This window comes from Pygoscelis adeliae, unplaced genomic scaffold, assembly GCF_000699105.1.
Source record: "Pygoscelis adeliae isolate BGI_AS28 unplaced genomic scaffold, ASM69910v1 Scaffold172, whole genome shotgun sequence".
Taxonomy (NCBI): domain Eukaryota; kingdom Metazoa; phylum Chordata; class Aves; order Sphenisciformes; family Spheniscidae; genus Pygoscelis; species Pygoscelis adeliae.
In genome coordinates this window covers 6,169,447-6,186,348 of record NW_008824338.1, presented here as the reverse complement: position 1 = coordinate 6,186,348, position 16,902 = coordinate 6,169,447, and the positions used below count along the sequence as shown (strand labels likewise).

The 16,902-nt window shown below is 36.4% G+C and overlaps 1 protein-coding gene across 4 annotated transcripts in view; it reads right to left on the bottom strand.

The window, feature by feature from the left end:
- Window positions 1-3,699: 3,699 nt before the first annotated feature.
- The window catches only part of VTA1 (vesicle (multivesicular body) trafficking 1), a 36,966-nt gene continuing 23,763 nt past the window's right edge, over window positions 3,700-16,902 (bottom strand). For 3 of the 4 annotated variants that reach the window (XM_009319103.1, XM_009319107.1, XM_009319105.1), the window contains exons 6-8: window positions 16,174-16,347; window positions 14,258-14,338; window positions 3,700-6,982 (exon numbers count right to left, since the gene is read on the bottom strand). In XM_009319103.1, coding sequence (XP_009317378.1) covers window positions 6,837-6,982; window positions 14,258-14,338; window positions 16,174-16,347 — 401 coding nt within the window. In that variant the 3' untranslated portion in view covers window positions 3,700-6,836. The remainder of the gene's footprint in view (window positions 6,983-14,257; window positions 14,339-16,173; window positions 16,348-16,902) is intronic. The other variant, XM_009319104.1, reaches the window with a different exon arrangement.

Here is a 16,902-nt window from a genome sequence, read left to right as displayed (position 1 = left end):
CCAAAAGCTCACCGACTGACAAACTGAAATTTTTACTCTAGACCCACTTCAATCTTGCAATCCAATCCAATCCATAAATTTATCAAGATGTCTTAAAACAAATTAATGCTTTGTCCCTAATGCCTTAAGAAAGCCATTCCATAACTAGACAATCTTTTTTCAATAGATAAAATTTTCATCATCTCAGTAGCCCTTCTTTGCATCTCTTACTAGTAAATAACTTTCACCAACAATGATCAGAATCAAACCCGCTATTGTGACAGCGTACTTACTCTCTGTACTGAAACAATCTCATTCAATACATCCTAAATTTGCATTAGCCCACTGAACTAGGTGATGCTGATTAGAATTACTTCAGCTTCCAGTATCCTAATTTCTATTTAAAAAAAGTTAGAATCCAAGTGAGTGACTTTGTATTTTGTGCTTTCAGTTTGACTCCATTCTAGTCCTTCAAAGTCACAGAATTTTTCCCAGTTCTCTGCAGTACTTGCAAGTACCTCCCAACTTCATCTCATCCACAAATTACATGTGACTTAGATGGTGACCTCAACTTGAGTCACTGATGAAACAGGATGTCCCCCTAGGCTGATCTCTCTCAGCTTCCATCCTGGAAATAATTTAGAATTTACTGCAATCTCTTTTTCCACCAGCTTTAATCTATCTTTCAATTGTCATGTTAATCTATTTCTACCTAAGTATTTTTAGAGCCTTATGTCAAGCATTACTTCATTTTAAGTAAATTAAATTAATCACATTCATTTTCTAAAAACTTGTGTCAGTTTAAAAACGTCTGAAAACAGTGTCCCAAACCACCTGGGGTGAGGGGCAGAATGGAAGGGCTAGGAGAAAACATACTATATGCTATCATACCCATGTTTGAACTTCAAGTCTTGTTCACAATCTGAAGTAAGCTTTTGCTTAATCTTGTCATTAAACTAACAGGTCTGAAGTCGATCGTAACTTTTTTTTTTTTAATACAATTGCTTTATTTGCTGTTCTGCTGTAAAATACTGTGAACTTATAGATCCATTAAAAGTTCTTATTACTGGATTTATACTTATTTCAGTATTGTAGAATGGAGGTTATGTTGGTCGTCTGATAAAACCAACATGTTAAGATTTGCATTAGATATTACTACTCTATATAAATTGCTGCCCATGACTTACAACTACATTGTCTCCGTATCTCAGATCTCCTCATTCCTGCCTGTTGTCCCCTAAATTATCCTATCAAGTTTTTTTCTATTTCTTCCGCTCTCATTATACATCTTCTCATTACTTATTAAAGGCTTCTCTGCCTCTCCTAAAAACTATCTATTTTGGGAACTTGTTACCATAATCAACCCTTGTCTTGTCATTACTTGTCAGGATTACAAAAATCCTGACTATACTAAGAAGTGTTAAATCTAAAGAAGCCCATTTTATAGATGGGTTAATTGAGGCAAGTAAAAGCTGACAACTTCACCAACTGCTTAGCTGGAGGTCTCCAAGCTCCTAGAGATCAGTTTGTTGGGCTGTGATCGAGAATATGGCTCTGAGCAGAGTTAATTTCCACATATCCTTCTTTAAATATTGTAGTCATACTGCTGCCAAAGAGCCTCTGAAGCTCAGGAGGGAAGTACAAATGCTACATTTTTCTCCATAGCACACACCAGGTAAAACCCAGACCCTGTTAATCTTCCCAAATCACCCGAGAATGTCTAAAAATGTGGGCTATCACTCATACTTAGCATTGTATTCAACCACAACCACCTCCCCTCTACCTACGGGAACACCACAGAGTAAATACAGACAGAGAAAAAGGGGAGGCAAATCAAAACAGGAAGGACAGCACAAAATCAGGAGATAGCATTTTAAGGACAAACGTGGATCTCTGTAGTTCTCTGCAGATAGCATGCAGTTATTTATGCAGTTTCCCCAAGTTTTCCAAAAGGGCCACAGCAAACCAATTTTAATTAATAAATATGTCATATTTAATGAATGCAAAGGTTCCAAGGATGAGAAGATCTACTTCTCTCCATTTTCAGAATGCTGTCAACTTGTATTTTTTTTCCTTCCCCTTTAGAGCAAGACTTAGTCTCTGCTATCATTTCCTCAACTAGGTTAACTTTCTCCTGTGCTACAACTCACTTTTTTTCCCAGTTTGCGGTAAAAAAAAGTGGGTTTTTTTGGTCATTCTTGTGCTCCTCCCCACCTCTCCCATCTTCCTGTAATCTTTTGCCTTAAGCTCACGCTTCTTTCTCATCTCTTTCAAGGTTCTACAGAAACCAGCCAACAACTCTAACTTCATTCCAGTCACTGGCCCTGCTCCCATCCCATGTGGCATTGTAAGGATTTCTTCCATTTTCTTCTGCAATCATTTCTGTGCCCCCTCCCATTCTGTGGAGAATGTGATTTCTTTTTCTCCCCTGGCATATGTCTCCACTCTCTTTCAAGTTTGTTTTCAATGCTCTTATTTATAAAGTTCCTATTCTGAGATCATTTAGGGCATTACATTCAGGACAATCTCTATGATCTGACTGTTCCAATACTCTTGTAAGCCAAAAAGAGCTCTGCTGGCAACATAATATTCTTTTCTTGCTGATAGTGAAATATCTAATGCAAATTCATGTTTTCTCCAGTTCTTGTCTCTACAGCTGTGCACTGAAAGGCGATGATGCAATAAGAAAAGCATTGCTCCTTTTCCCAACAAACTTGGTTAAAATTCCAACATTTAAAAATAGGTACTCAGAGGTGATTGTCACAGAACAGTTGCTGTCAGTATCAGAATGCACTGGTGGTTTAGAAAGTTGGCATCAAACTTTTAGGTTTTGCTAATCCAGATAATCCAGGCTCAGGCTCCAACTCCATAAACCACACAACAAAGGACATTTTAAAAGAAAGCAAGAACTATACTTTATAAGCAAGGGCCCTTTCCAATCTCAATCAGAACATTACCACAAAGACTTTACAATAACAGAACCTATCTGTTATTGTAAACAGAACCTATCTGATCTTCTGTAAATCTTAACTTCCTCTAAATTTGTGTTCTCATTCTTTTTGTACCAGGCTCCTGTTTTACTGTTGATATGAAAAAGGAGAAAATCAAAGATCATTCATTTGGAATACTGCACAATTAAAAGCTAACTTTTGGCACTATGTTAGTACATTTAAAGTTTAGAATTAAGAACAACATTTGTCAACAGTACCTGTTTACTTGTATCTGACATTTTCCCAGTACTTGTAAACAAGGTACTAATTATGTTTTTTGGAAGGCATTCTTATAGGCCACCATTGAATTTACATGCATTCTATTACAAATCCACAGACACGTGTGTCCGCACATCCCACCATCCTAGTTCAGACAGCAAGTTTCTCTGTTGTTAATTTCTCATAGGTAAGTATTATATAGCATCAGATACTACAATTACAAACACATTCTGGAATATGATCACACTTAAGTCTGTGCTTCTGAAATGTCACTTACAAAGGACATCATTAAAAATTCCACCTGAAATGACTGCAACAATTTGAAAAGAACACCTCCGGTATTAGTAAATCCAATTAGTGCACATTTGAAAAAAATCTCCACCATTTCATAAACAATGACCTGCTCTGCAAGACACTTCTCAAAGACTTTTGTAGGAATCCTGAAGCATAACATGGAACTTGCCCTGCAGAGAGGTGAAAGTATAAAGAACTGCAAAAACATTAAGTAATACCAAAAGCCTTTTAAGTAACGAACACTGAACAGATTTACTAAAATTCTAGCTTACATAAGTAGCAAAACTGAACATGGAATATCTGACAGAAAACGCTTCTTTCGCCTTTCTTAAGCAAGACTGAAACTCACAATCCAAAGGAGAAAGGCCAACAAGCATGTAGGCTGCAATCATAAGAAGAGAGAGCTGTCGGCTGTAGCATGCAACAAAAACGGCACTCTCCTTTGTTTAATACTGTATTCGTCCGTGTTGGGAATTGGTTTAAAAGGAGCTATGGGTTGATACTTTATCATTCAGAGCGGCTGTAAAATGAATCAGTCAACACTTAAAGCTCACATGATATTTAACGATGGGGCCATAAATGCCGGTGCCTACCACAAATTCCAATTTGGAATAATTACAGGCCATCTACCTACCTTCTCCTGACATTTTCAAATGTGTACGCTTTTTGAACTGTTCTGTAACATTGGTTTGTACTTTTGCGCTATCTGCCACATTTAAAGCTGTCCCAGAGGCTATACTTAATGGAATGGAAATGTTTTGCTATAATTTACTTTAGGCATCAGTTTGGATGATAAATACTCAGTCTGTCGAATCAAATGTGGCTTAAAGATGTGGCTTCAAACATGGTCTGATGGGCTGTTACAAAACTTCTCAATTAAAAAAAATAAATGATCGGAGCAAAATGATTTTATGCAAAATTGAACCCGATATGCTAATTCAGGTATTGTGGTCTGAAGGTTGGTATTAGGATATGTTTAATTTTACAGAATTCATGAGAATTTTATATGATAAATCTTCGAAACACTAATTTATTTTCAGAAAGAATGTCCTGGTAGCTTCTCTAAGAAATTCTTAAACTTTTGTATTAGCATTTTCATCTCCGTTCCCCTCAGAGACACTTATTTTAATTTTTTTCTAGGCAGAAGATGGTTACACATTTGTAAATGATCACTCAAAAAAAATTGCTTATGGCTTTTTCATTGCTTATCGCTTTTTCACTGATGATTGCCTGGTTTCCTATAGGAACCGAGAGGTTCAACGTAATCATGGACAACAGACAATCTTTTATAGACTTTAAGAAATACTTAAATTTTCGTTTGCAACCTTCTTAGTTATGTACTTCCATTTCATATCATTCAATCACCCAAAAAAATCAGTTTTAATTGAAAAGCCTCAAATTAATACAGTATTGTATCATAGCTTGCTTATTTTTCCATGTGATACAAAAGCCCCGAAGTTCTTTCAATTATTTTATAAATAGAAACAGGAAAACTGACTTTCCTCCTTCAAGCGCTGGAGACTGAAGCTGCTATTGGTAAATAGTGGCATGATCCCCAAATGAAAAGCAACTTCTGATTTTTTTTTATAGCAACGCAATATATATATTTCTACATGGATCAATGTTCTGCATCCTTCTTTAAACTGAAAAGCAGCTTTTCCAATCACAGTGTAGCACCTCAATAATATACATGGAATAATTTACAGTAATTCAGTTTGATACTGAAGTGAGGGATCTATCTTGCATGAATTACTGTACAAAACACAGGCTTATTGCCCAGGTCTGTACAGCATTACTGTCAAAAAAGTTTGACTGATTTATTCTAAATTTCCCAAAATAATTGAAATCTAATCCAAATCACTGTCCTGATTAGCATGCTATCCCATATCAGAAAGCAACACAAACAATACCAGACGTTTTATCTATTAAATCTCAGTCAACTAAAATGTTTAAGCATACATTTACAAGTTTCATACTACCCTTTTCAAACCTGCTGTCAAAGACTCTACACTCTTAAAAGGATATGACCAGCTAAACTTTAATGCGTGCTTATGTTTGATTTTCTTTTCCTCATCTTTTTGCTTTGAATATCAGACTTATTTTAGTCACTGCAAAACAGAGCAACTATAAAGAATATGTGGATTTGATCCGGCAGTTTGGAAGGAAAAGACAGGTCAGATAATATGTCATTAAAATTATTACACAAATCAGACATGCTTTATGGTGTACTCAATTATGTCACGTCAGTTAAAAGACTACTTACTCTTTCTTTTTAACAGCATGGATGGATTTTTAACAATCAAGAGTTCTATAATTGCAAAGGCAGACCTCATAAAGACTCAAAATTCAGTTTCCAAGATATTTTAATTAAATCCCAAGTCCAAAAAGTCTCCACAACAAAGCAGACAGGAAGAATATTAGCTGGAAATAAGAAGCTCTATGACACTAATACCAGAGATGAACCTATACTGCTTTAATGGCTGAAGAACAGGCCTTTTTTTCAGCCTCTTAAAAAGATGGAACAGCTACGAAGCAAATCTCCCTAACAGTTCATGTTGTTTAGAATCTCTGCCTCCGGCTTCAGGATCATCTCTGATAAATATTAGTACTTTCTCTTAATTACCCATACATATGCAAAAATTTAAGTTTTCACACAAAAGGAGCAAGAACCGATAATCAAGAATACATGTAACAGTCTGTACAGTTGTGGGGGACTGGGTTGAAACACCATCAAAACGACTCTATCTGAAGTATCAAGAAATGTTTTTTTCCAGCATGTTTTAAAATGAAATACAAATGTCCTCAAGTCTCCCTCAATTTTGACTTATGTCTCAGATAATACCCAAATAATTTATGTATAGAAAAAAAAGTCCTTCCCCTTGTGGATCTGTCAAGCCTTGTCACATGTTCTCATTTCAGGAGGAAAGCGCTAATCTTAGTTACCATGTTAAAGCTATTATAGTTATTAAATAATTATTTGAAATAATAAAATCAGAGTAAGAATTCTAACAGAACATTCTTATGCTCAGGTTTTTTACAGATTCAGCATTTTCCCATTCTGATAATCTAAATATTGCAAGATGAATTCTAACTCTTGAGCAGCGTTCACGGTACTTTCTTCAGTATTTTGCTTACATCAAGCCACTGTGTTCATATGTTTCTAGCTCCACTGTTTGTAAAATGAAAGCAGAGATTCCTACTGTACCATTAATTGCTAATCTGACACTGAAACAGTGATTTCATTGTCATGGGTGATGGGATTGAGAACTTCTGTATAACTCCACTCCCCTAACAGGTACAGTAGTAAGCTGTTAGTTCTTTAGGCAAAAGACATGAATCTGTTGGATAAAGGCTTCATTCTCTGCCCGTAATCAGTAACTTGAGGGCCTTCTGTAGATTCTGCACAGCAGTGCTCACATCTTCATATTGCAAAGCACTGCCAGCATATTTGCAATATTTTTGAGCTCTGGCAAAGTCCTCTGGAGTCAAACGGACTTCCCCTGCAAAAACATAAGTATTACAAAATTACTATAAAAGAAATCTGACTGAGGCTTCCTTTCACATGATTTCTGTGTTCTACTTATATTTGCGGTAATATTATGAAAACCAGGCTAATATTTGTGGTAATATTACAAAGACCAAGCTACGGTCTTTCTTCTGTTCATTTTTCTTTCCATTCATGTAATGCTTAACTACTTCGCTGCTGGCATTTGAAAAATCTAAGAGGACCTTTCTAAACACTGGTATTTGTATGACCCAGTGCCTTTCAAAAGTAAGTCAATATCTTTGAGAAAGATCTGCTCTTCATCTAAGGCAGCAAAGGAGAGCTTTTTAACAACAATAAGTTAGCTGTAATCATAGTACAACCTGCAAGAAACAAGGACAGTGTTTTCTGTGTTTACAGTACAATTACTTTGCTCTCTTATTCAGGAATAATAGATAGTTAGAAACTGTTCCTTCTCAACTGGAGTAACTTTTCAAAATGTAAAAGCATTTCTCACTGGCATGTTTTTGCACATTGTATTTTTCTGTTATATCCAAGCAATGTTTATGTTTCCAATTTTATGTAAGATGACTGAAAACAAGACTGATCTCATTAAATGTGCCCATTTTTGTAATGCCGGAGAACATTAGCAAAAAATATTCTCATCATATAAAACGATTAACATGTTAATCAGAGTATTTTCTTGACGTAAGTTAAAACATTGGGAATTCTGTAATGCTCACACACATGCATTCAGTCTTCTAGAAAGCACAGTAGGGACTTATGCCCTAACTGGCAGAAGACTTAATATGTGAACAGTATCACTGATGTGTGCGTAAAATAAAGCACAGTTATGTTACTGTCCCTCCTTCCACCCACAAATTCACTGGGAGTTTTAAGGCTAATCCCATGCCACTCCAATAACCTATGGATAAATTATAAAACCTTTACTCGCATTCTTTCAGAACAACTTAACTTGTAAAAGATTGATTTTTATGGACACGGATAAATAGTTATATGCAATACTAAAGAATTATGTATTTATTTAATAGGTTTCCCCACACAGCATCTTATAAGCAACGAACAGATTTCACAGATTAAAAAAAAAATGCATTTTAAAATGCACCATAGATTTTATATAAAATTGGTTAAACAAAGATTTAACTCTCTAAGTACAGCTTTCTAATTTTAAGCAAGGACACAAATATACTTAAATGCATTTTTTATCGTACAATTTCAGCTAGCTGGATCCCTTTCTTTCAAAATAAAACTGTTGTTAGCAATACTGTGAGAACGTTTACTAAAGAATCTCAGTTCTTATCAGAAAATGTGTATTATATTTGCTTTTCCTTTCCCCAATCTTATTACTTAAGAACAGCTTTTGAACAAATAAAACAGAAAACCTGGGAATATTAGAAACTAGACTGGTCTGCTGGTCTTTAAAACCACCCTACCCCAATGAAAAGCAGCAGGGTTAAGTGCTCTTCAGATTAATTTTATCAGTTTTTAAAATATACTCTAGAAGTCTACTTATTTTCACTTCAATAAATAAATATAACCACAAAATAACTGTTGAATATTGAGGCACATGACAACTTGGTGGGCTCATTATCATTGCAATGTGTATTAGTCTACTGCTGAATAAATCTCTTAAAATACATACACGTGAGTAAATACGCGTGAGGGAGTGCATAAACACAGGCACACACTTAGGTTATTTTGTAACCTAAATAAAGTCACAGACTAAAAGCAGCTGGGGTCAATCTGCGACCACATTACTGAACATCTTTAGGAAATTAAAAAGACCAAGTTCCCCTCAAAGTGGCTTTATGCTATGATGCCAAAAGAAACTACAAAATAATTCTTTAAAAACTGGCCAAGGCATCAGCCCAGTATTCAACTAATTTATTGGAAGGAAGCCTAAATTCACCAGTCTAATCTTATTTTTACAGTATGAGCTCTATTAATGTTTTGCTGGCATAAAAACTTATTTATTATGAAATCTACTTCAGATGCTATTATGAAATAACTTGAGGGAAAAAAATTAACAATTTCAAATTTATAAACCAAAGTTTACACAGTAAGGGTGTTGATCTTTTGATGTGCTCAGTGGCCTCAGCTCCTACTGAAGTCAGCACCTCACAATGGACAAAGAGAATAGAAATAAAACAGCTCTGTGTTCTTAAGTCCTCAAAATAATGTGAAACTTAACTATAATGTCTGTACTTACATCAAAGGTATAACCACAAAAGTTAGTAACTGACTTCAATTTACATATTCTAAGAGTTAAGCAGCTTGGGAGAAAAGGAAAGCAGCTTTGCAGAAAAGGACCTGGGGGTCCTGGTGGACACCAATTTGTCCATGAGCCAACAGTCTGTCCTTGTGGCAGAGGGCTAATGGCATCCTGGGCTGCATTAGGAGGAGTGCTGCCAGCAGGTGGAGGGAGGTGATCCTTCCCCTTTATTCAGGGCTAGTGAGGCCACACCTGGAGAACTGTGTCCAATTCTGGGTTCCTCAGTACAAGAGAGAGACTGACATCCTGGAGGGAGTCCAGCAAAGGGCCACAAAGATGATTAAGGGACTGGAACACCTCTCATATGAGCAGAGGCTGAGAGAGCCGGGACTGTTCAGCCTGGAGAAGAGAAGGCTAAGGGGGATCTTATCAATGTATATAAATACCCGAAGGGAGGGTGCACAGAGGATGGAGCCAGGCTCTTCTCAGTGGTGCCCAGTGACAGGACCAGACGTGATGGGCACAAACTGAAACACAGGAGGGTCCTGTCTGAACATCAGGAAACACTCTTTACTGTGAGGGTGACCGAGCACTGGCACAGGTTGCCCAGGGAGGTTGTGGAGTCCCCATCCTTGGAGAGATTCAAAAGCTGTCTTTTGAACTAACTTATGCCATTTTTTCTCAACCTTCTTCCTTCACTGCTGCAGATTAAACCATGGGGAGAGTGCAGGGACAGGGGAAGACACAAAGGACATGGTCCTGAGCAACCCATTTTACAGGACCCTTGCTTGAGCAGAGGGGTTGGACCAGATGAACTCCAGAGGTCCCCTCCAACCTCAACCATCCTGTAATTCTGAGCTCTAAAAAAGCCCAACAACATTGAGGTGGGAAAAGTGTACTGCTTTTATCCTGAAACAAACCTGCTTCTGTCTTAATCTGAAATTATTAGCACAGTAGTTATAACTGAAATGTGACAGACATATGGAAGCCGCAACTAATGTCAACAAGCATGATTCTTTTAGTTTAAGAGGAACACAAAGTGAAATCCAAAAGGCGATTTGACTAGAGATGCTGAAAATCATGTTGGGAAAAAAAAGCAGTTTTAGAATGAAAATAATGGGTATTTTACATGATGTATTTGCTTCTCCCTGGTATCCTTTTCTATCCACCAGATGTTTTGCCTTTTTATGAAGTTGCCCAAATATAAGTCAGCTGATTTAAAAACATTTTAATAATGCAACTTGGTGTATAAAAACAGTGATGGCAAAGGTAAGTGAAATGATTTTTGAAACAAGATGCTCTTTTTCCCCATTAAAGCACTTAAGATATTCAAAATATAAATCCTCAAAGATTTCTTCTTAAGATCATGAAAACATGTGAAATGTCAAATTATTATTTCTACTTTGTGTGTAGAAAAATCAAACATTATTATACACACAACTAGAATGGACAAATGGTTTCTCTGTACTATGCCACCTGTGGAAGGGAGCATGTGGTAATGTAAGAAGATTTTATAAAAACTGTGTGGCACAACCATGAATGCATTTAGTGTTAGCAAATCTAGGGGTAATAAATTTTTTAAGCAAACTACAGCAGAGAAGTGCACGCACACGTTATACAAAGTTGCTGTGTAGCTCTACCTCCTGTTGTCAGAGACATTAACCAATGCTTAATTGCATAAGCTTTGACACTTTCAAAAGCCAATGTTAAACTCTTGAAACCTGTTCCCACAGGACAGGACAATTATTGAAGGATTCACACTGACTAAAATCAAAGGAATACTGTTACATTAACTTAATTTTCTTTTGATAAAATATTCCACTCTTCACCACCAAAAGTTTCTCTCCCATCATAGCATTATTCAAATTGCTTCTCCCATGTTATGGGAAGGAAAGAAAATACATAGTTTATTTAAAAAAATATACATTTGATCTTACTACCAAAAAGAGTCTTGTAGGAATATGTGGAATATCCTGTTTGGCTATGCTTATACTAGTACATTCAACAGTGCCAGGGAATGCATCTCAGCCCTCAAACTTGACTGTCTACACTGTCAAACTGCTGGAACAGACTCCAGTATGGTTTTGGCCCATGCAAACTAGCACTTTTCCCAAACAATTCCTGGGCACGACTTGTGGTTAGAGCAGGCTAGAGACCATTCAATATTGGCAGCCTTCACAAACTACCTTGTTTAGAAGGTTTAAAAGTTTAATATTATGGATGTCAGTGGTTCTGTGCCAGTTGTTCTCAGTGTCAAATATTTACAGGCATGTTTAATTTATTAGTATAGACACAGACATCGTGTCTAAATTGTGGAGCGAGTGTACTTTGCACTGTGCTAGCTCTATGGATCTCCTGGAGGGCAACACTGATCCCTCCTTCCCGTCCAAAGGAAACTTCAGCTCCATAGGAATGGTGCATATCGAAGTCTAACCTCAATACACAGCCAGGATCTAGCCTGAATATATATATATATATATATGTATATTTTGCAATTCAGGAACGGGGGAGGGCTCCTGGGACCAACAGTTTAGTACTCACGTCCGTTGAGAGATACAGGCATTTCTAAATCTACTTACAGGTCAGGGAACAAGGCTACTGTAGAACGGAGTACTGTTGGCATAAAAAGGACACCTCAACACCATGAGAAGAATGGTATCTGCCATGACTCTTACACGTATAGCTGAAGGGAGGATGCTTTGGGTAATGACCAGGCATACATGACAGGATGGTGACAGGCAAGGACAAACACATTCCATTGCTCTCAAGCTTCTTAATTCTACGCATGCAAACAAAACTGTTACTGTATCTCTGCTGACTGACATATCCCTTATGCCCTCTCAAACTCCTGCATAACTGACAGCATTATTTTCTAAGCTTTCAGAACTGAGGATTGGTATGAGCTCTACCACCTCTTCAGGTGCACCTTTGCAAAACTCCCTCATAAGAATGTAACGCTTTAAGCTGTTACCAGACCCAAACTTGCAGTGACACAACGGATGTGCAGAGGAGGAATGCAGGCACGCAAATACTCAGGTTAGATCAAGTTAGAGATTCATCACTGTGCTTAGCAAGGGTCCTAATCTCTTAATTACCGGATAGTAGTTATTATGAATCCTCACAAACACAGGGTATCTTAATTAACTCAATTCCTTTTTATTTATATTTATGTACTTATTAAATCAGGTTATCACAGGTAAGTGGCTAAAGGGAGCAATGCACTGATACTATCCAGATATCGAATAATGGAACTTCTAATACTTAATGAAGAATTAAAGTTTAAATCAAAATTATGACATTTTTGACAACTAGAATTAAACATTCAAACCAAGAAACGATGACTAAAATTTTCAGAGTAGTTACCCAAAAACCTATTAGAATGACTGTCTAGAGGATCATGATAAGCTGGTTAAATATGAAAGCTTTGCTGCCAAACACCACAAAATCTGCTTTCCAAATAGCAGTTACTAATGTACAGCTTAAGTAAAGACTTCAGCTGTTTTGGTTAAGGAGCTACCGACCCCCCCCCAACAGCCCCCAAAACTCAAAAACTATCACCAAGTTTAAATGGTTCAGCTACATGTCTGAGGTATTGTTTTCAATAAACTGAGTTAACCGTCACATGAGACATTACAGTAATATGCCAAACAATAGTATGCGCCTTTTGCTCTTCAAGAGAATACTAAAGGTTAGTGTGTCTCTATTAAAGGTAAATTTTGTTATTTTTATCTTTTTAAGACATCTTCTATAAAAATAGCTTCCTAATATATTAGGATGAACACATCCTTAAACGTTCTTATGACAGCAGACTAAAATCAAGCTAAATACTGAATTCCTATTATAGCATTCCATTGAATCAAAAGTGCTTTTTCAGTAAAGCTGGTATTTTAACACGGACACCCTCTTCAACGACACAATAAACTAAAATATCTAACTAAATATTTATATGTTACAATACACAAGAATATACCTATCTAAACTCAGTAGTCGTAACAGGCAACATTTGACTGTATCTAGTACTGGAACTTAAAACATCAGTTACATATACTATCAGCGTCCCCCGGTGAGGATAAACCATAGGGTAGAATGTGAACAGATTTCATACCAGGACTTCTAGACCTCTTCCTCACTCAACATCCATGTTATATTGCCAACAAAAATCTGATTATTACAAACAGATGTAACTTATCTTTTTATTCTCTCTATTCCACGGGCAGAAAAATTCCTAGAAAACAGTTAATAATTTGTCCAAACGCACATCAGTGTTCAAATTATAATCTAGGAGGATTCCAGCTTTATTGTCAGTCACTACTCTTTCACAGGCCATGGTTTCCCTAAGGTTAGCATTTATGTGTGCACTTCAAAGCATGATATATGCAAGCAGACATAAAATACACATCATACAGGTTATCAGTGATTTTAACATCAAAGACAGTTAGCATTTTAAAAGATAAAAGCCTTGATCAAATGATACATCAAAATGACATCATTAGCAGCACCTTATAAATTATTTCACTTAATACAGGTACTACTTATAAGCAACAAGCACACATAACAATTACGCTGCAACAGAAAACACCACTGGAATATCGTGATTATTTAATGAAGTGAGTAAATAATTTATGTAAGTTATGTATAATATAACTTATGTATAATAACTACTGACCCTATAGAAGAAATTTTAAGTAAAGGGAATGTGTATTAATTACCAAAAATATAATTTAGCAAGGCCATCAGGAATATAGGCTTTGCTAACTATATCAGAACCTCACCTGAGAAGCAACAACATAAATAATAAGAAGCCTAACACAATGCTAGCTCATTGGTTCAAAAAAGTCAGATAAGACAACACTAATCATACACTGTAGCAAAGCTTTCAGAAACTATTAAACACTTAGCAACACAATGTTTAGATGATGTCCATTCTTTTTAAAGTTTCTGAATTAGTAGCATTCAGATAACAATCACATTATTTCTCAAACTTCTTCCTTCAGTGCAGGAGACACACACAGGACACAGCACATCCATGTAGAGACAATACAAATGCCACCACCTTACCTGCAGACTGAGCACTGTAAAGGGAAGGATCGACTAGAGGAATATTCTGAGGAGCAGGCTGAATGGTGTTACTTGTCACTCCTGCAAATCAATGCACAAAATTGGACTTGGGTTATTTTTATTTATGGACTTCAAAAGTAAGCAGACAAAATAAGAAAATAGAACAGGTAAACCTAATGACTCAATGATTTTTAAATTAAGCAGCTGATAGCTTCCCAATTCTGAAAGTTTGTAACAAATACATTTAAAACCCTCACTTCAGACTATGAATGTTATATAAAATAATATGGAAGAATTTACAGGCTGTCATTCATTTTATCAGTACAGTATTTCACAGAAATTAAATTTCAAGCATTAAAAAAAAATAAGCAAATACTAGTCCAAAAGACACTGGTTACCCTAAAGTATTGAGGAAAACCTGCTAAAGAAGAGTAGGAGTAAACTTTTATATTTGAAGTTTAAATTCTGCCTTTTAATACCAGAGAAAGTCTCCATTATTGTATTTTTAAAGCCCCATGCCTGCCATCTCACGCTTGCAAACTATCTCCTTCCTAATTCCTTCGAAAACAATTGGTGAGAATAAAAAAGCTAGCTAGATTTAAAAGGAAAATGTGATGCTAGAAGAAACAGCACTTTACACTGTGAAGCATTCTTGTATCTGCGTTCATATTTTAGACACTCATTTGTGTTGATCCAAAATTGTATTTTTGCAGTATGTCCAGAACATACCAGACTAACATAAAGTTATTTCTACAACACCTGCTATGTAGGAAGATGGTATAATCACTTTTCTAAATTATCTGTTATTTCATGGAATGACTGATGGGATTAAAACTAACTAATGCAAAGAATTACAACAAGGTACTTATTCCATAATTTTCAGATCTGGTAAAAACAGAGAGCTAAACATTTACCTAGGCTGAACATAAAAAACAACACTCTCCCCATCCCAGACCCAAAAAAACCCACCTATCTGAAGGATTTCCCTTTGATAAAGCTGAAAAAAAGAGCATCCTGAACTTTTCATAGGGTGAAGCATTTTTCAAATAAGAAAGTAAAAGAAAAGGAGGGGCTGTGTGCCAAAAACATCTCATATGTTCCATAATATAAAAATGTATCTGAACAATCAAATGATGACCAGGATTGAAATCAAGAGCTTTTTATTTTTTAGTCTTATTAAACATCATTATAGAAAGGTAGCATGAGGTGAAAAAGTTGTATTCACAAATCATTTAATACAACCTTTTTTTTTTTCATACAGAAACTGGGAAGAACTTTGGATATTTAAGAACTTAGTTTTGGTCCAAAAATGACACAGAATAATAAGAAGGATGTAGGAGCCAGTATGTTTAGCAGTAGGGACAAAATTTCCATTAACAATACTGTTTGAGGTCAACCACACTAAAGTACTTGCATGGGAAAAGGAGCATAAACCAAATAGAAGAAAGGTATGAATGGTACATCAGGCACGATCGTTATAGTGGTGGTGTAACAGTTTCAACACTATGTTGGATATGTTCCCACATAAATAACAGCAGTCTATCCGCACAGGGAAAGCTAAATATGAAATGAAGTAATAGAATTTCACCTATCAAGTGAAAGATTCAAATGGTGCTTTGCAGTATAGATGTTGCAATGCATGATTCTAGAGAAGAAAAGAACATTCTTGTCTGCAGAACACTCACTCTTTCAGTCTGTGTATCTCTTCTGGCAAAATGTTCCAAAATATGAACTATGTATTTTAAAAACCATAAAACCATAAAAAAATACTTCTGATGGCATTTTTACGATGTTAATTTATTAAGTTGCTTCTGCCACAGAATACCTGTATTATTTTACTTTATACGTAAAGGAAAGAGGGCTAGAATTCGCCTCTCAATAAAGGCATGAACTTTTTGGGTGTGATTCGGACATACCTGTGTTATGAGGTACTTCAGCTGGAGTGTTGGCTGGTGCATGGGCACCCGGTGGTATATGTATGCCAGTGTAAGTACTAGTTGGTATGTTGTTAGCTTCATACGTAGATGATGTTGGTTGAGTTGTTCCACTATGGAGAGAAGACGACCCTGCTTCTTCCCTTTCAACATCTGCTAAGATGACACAAAATAGGAATTACTGCAACTCTTCTGTACAAACACTTGAAAACTGAGGCTTTCTTTAAAACCTCCTTTCAAATTTTTCTTAGTAGAAAAATTGCCACCACAGTGTGACATAAAACATTTATCAACCCAAACCACCTACAGTTGATTTGACAAAGTAAAAAAGCAACATACCATAGGATAAAGATCTAGAATCATAGAATCATTAAGGTTGGAAAAGACCTCTAAGATCATCGAGTCCAACCGTCAACTCAACACCACCATGCCCACTAAACCATGTCCCTAAGCGCCTCATCTACACGTCTTTTAAATACTTCCAGGGATGGGGACTCAACCACTTCCCTGGGCAGCCTGTTCCAATGTTTAACCACTCTTTCAGTAAAGAAACTTTTCCTCACGTCCAATCTAAACCTCCCCTGGTGCAACTTGAGGCCATTTCCTCTCGTCCTTTCGCCAGTTACTTGGGAGAAGAGACTGACACCCACCTCGCTACAACCTCCTTTCAGGGAGTTGCAGAGAGCGATGAGGTCTCCCCTCAGCCTCCTT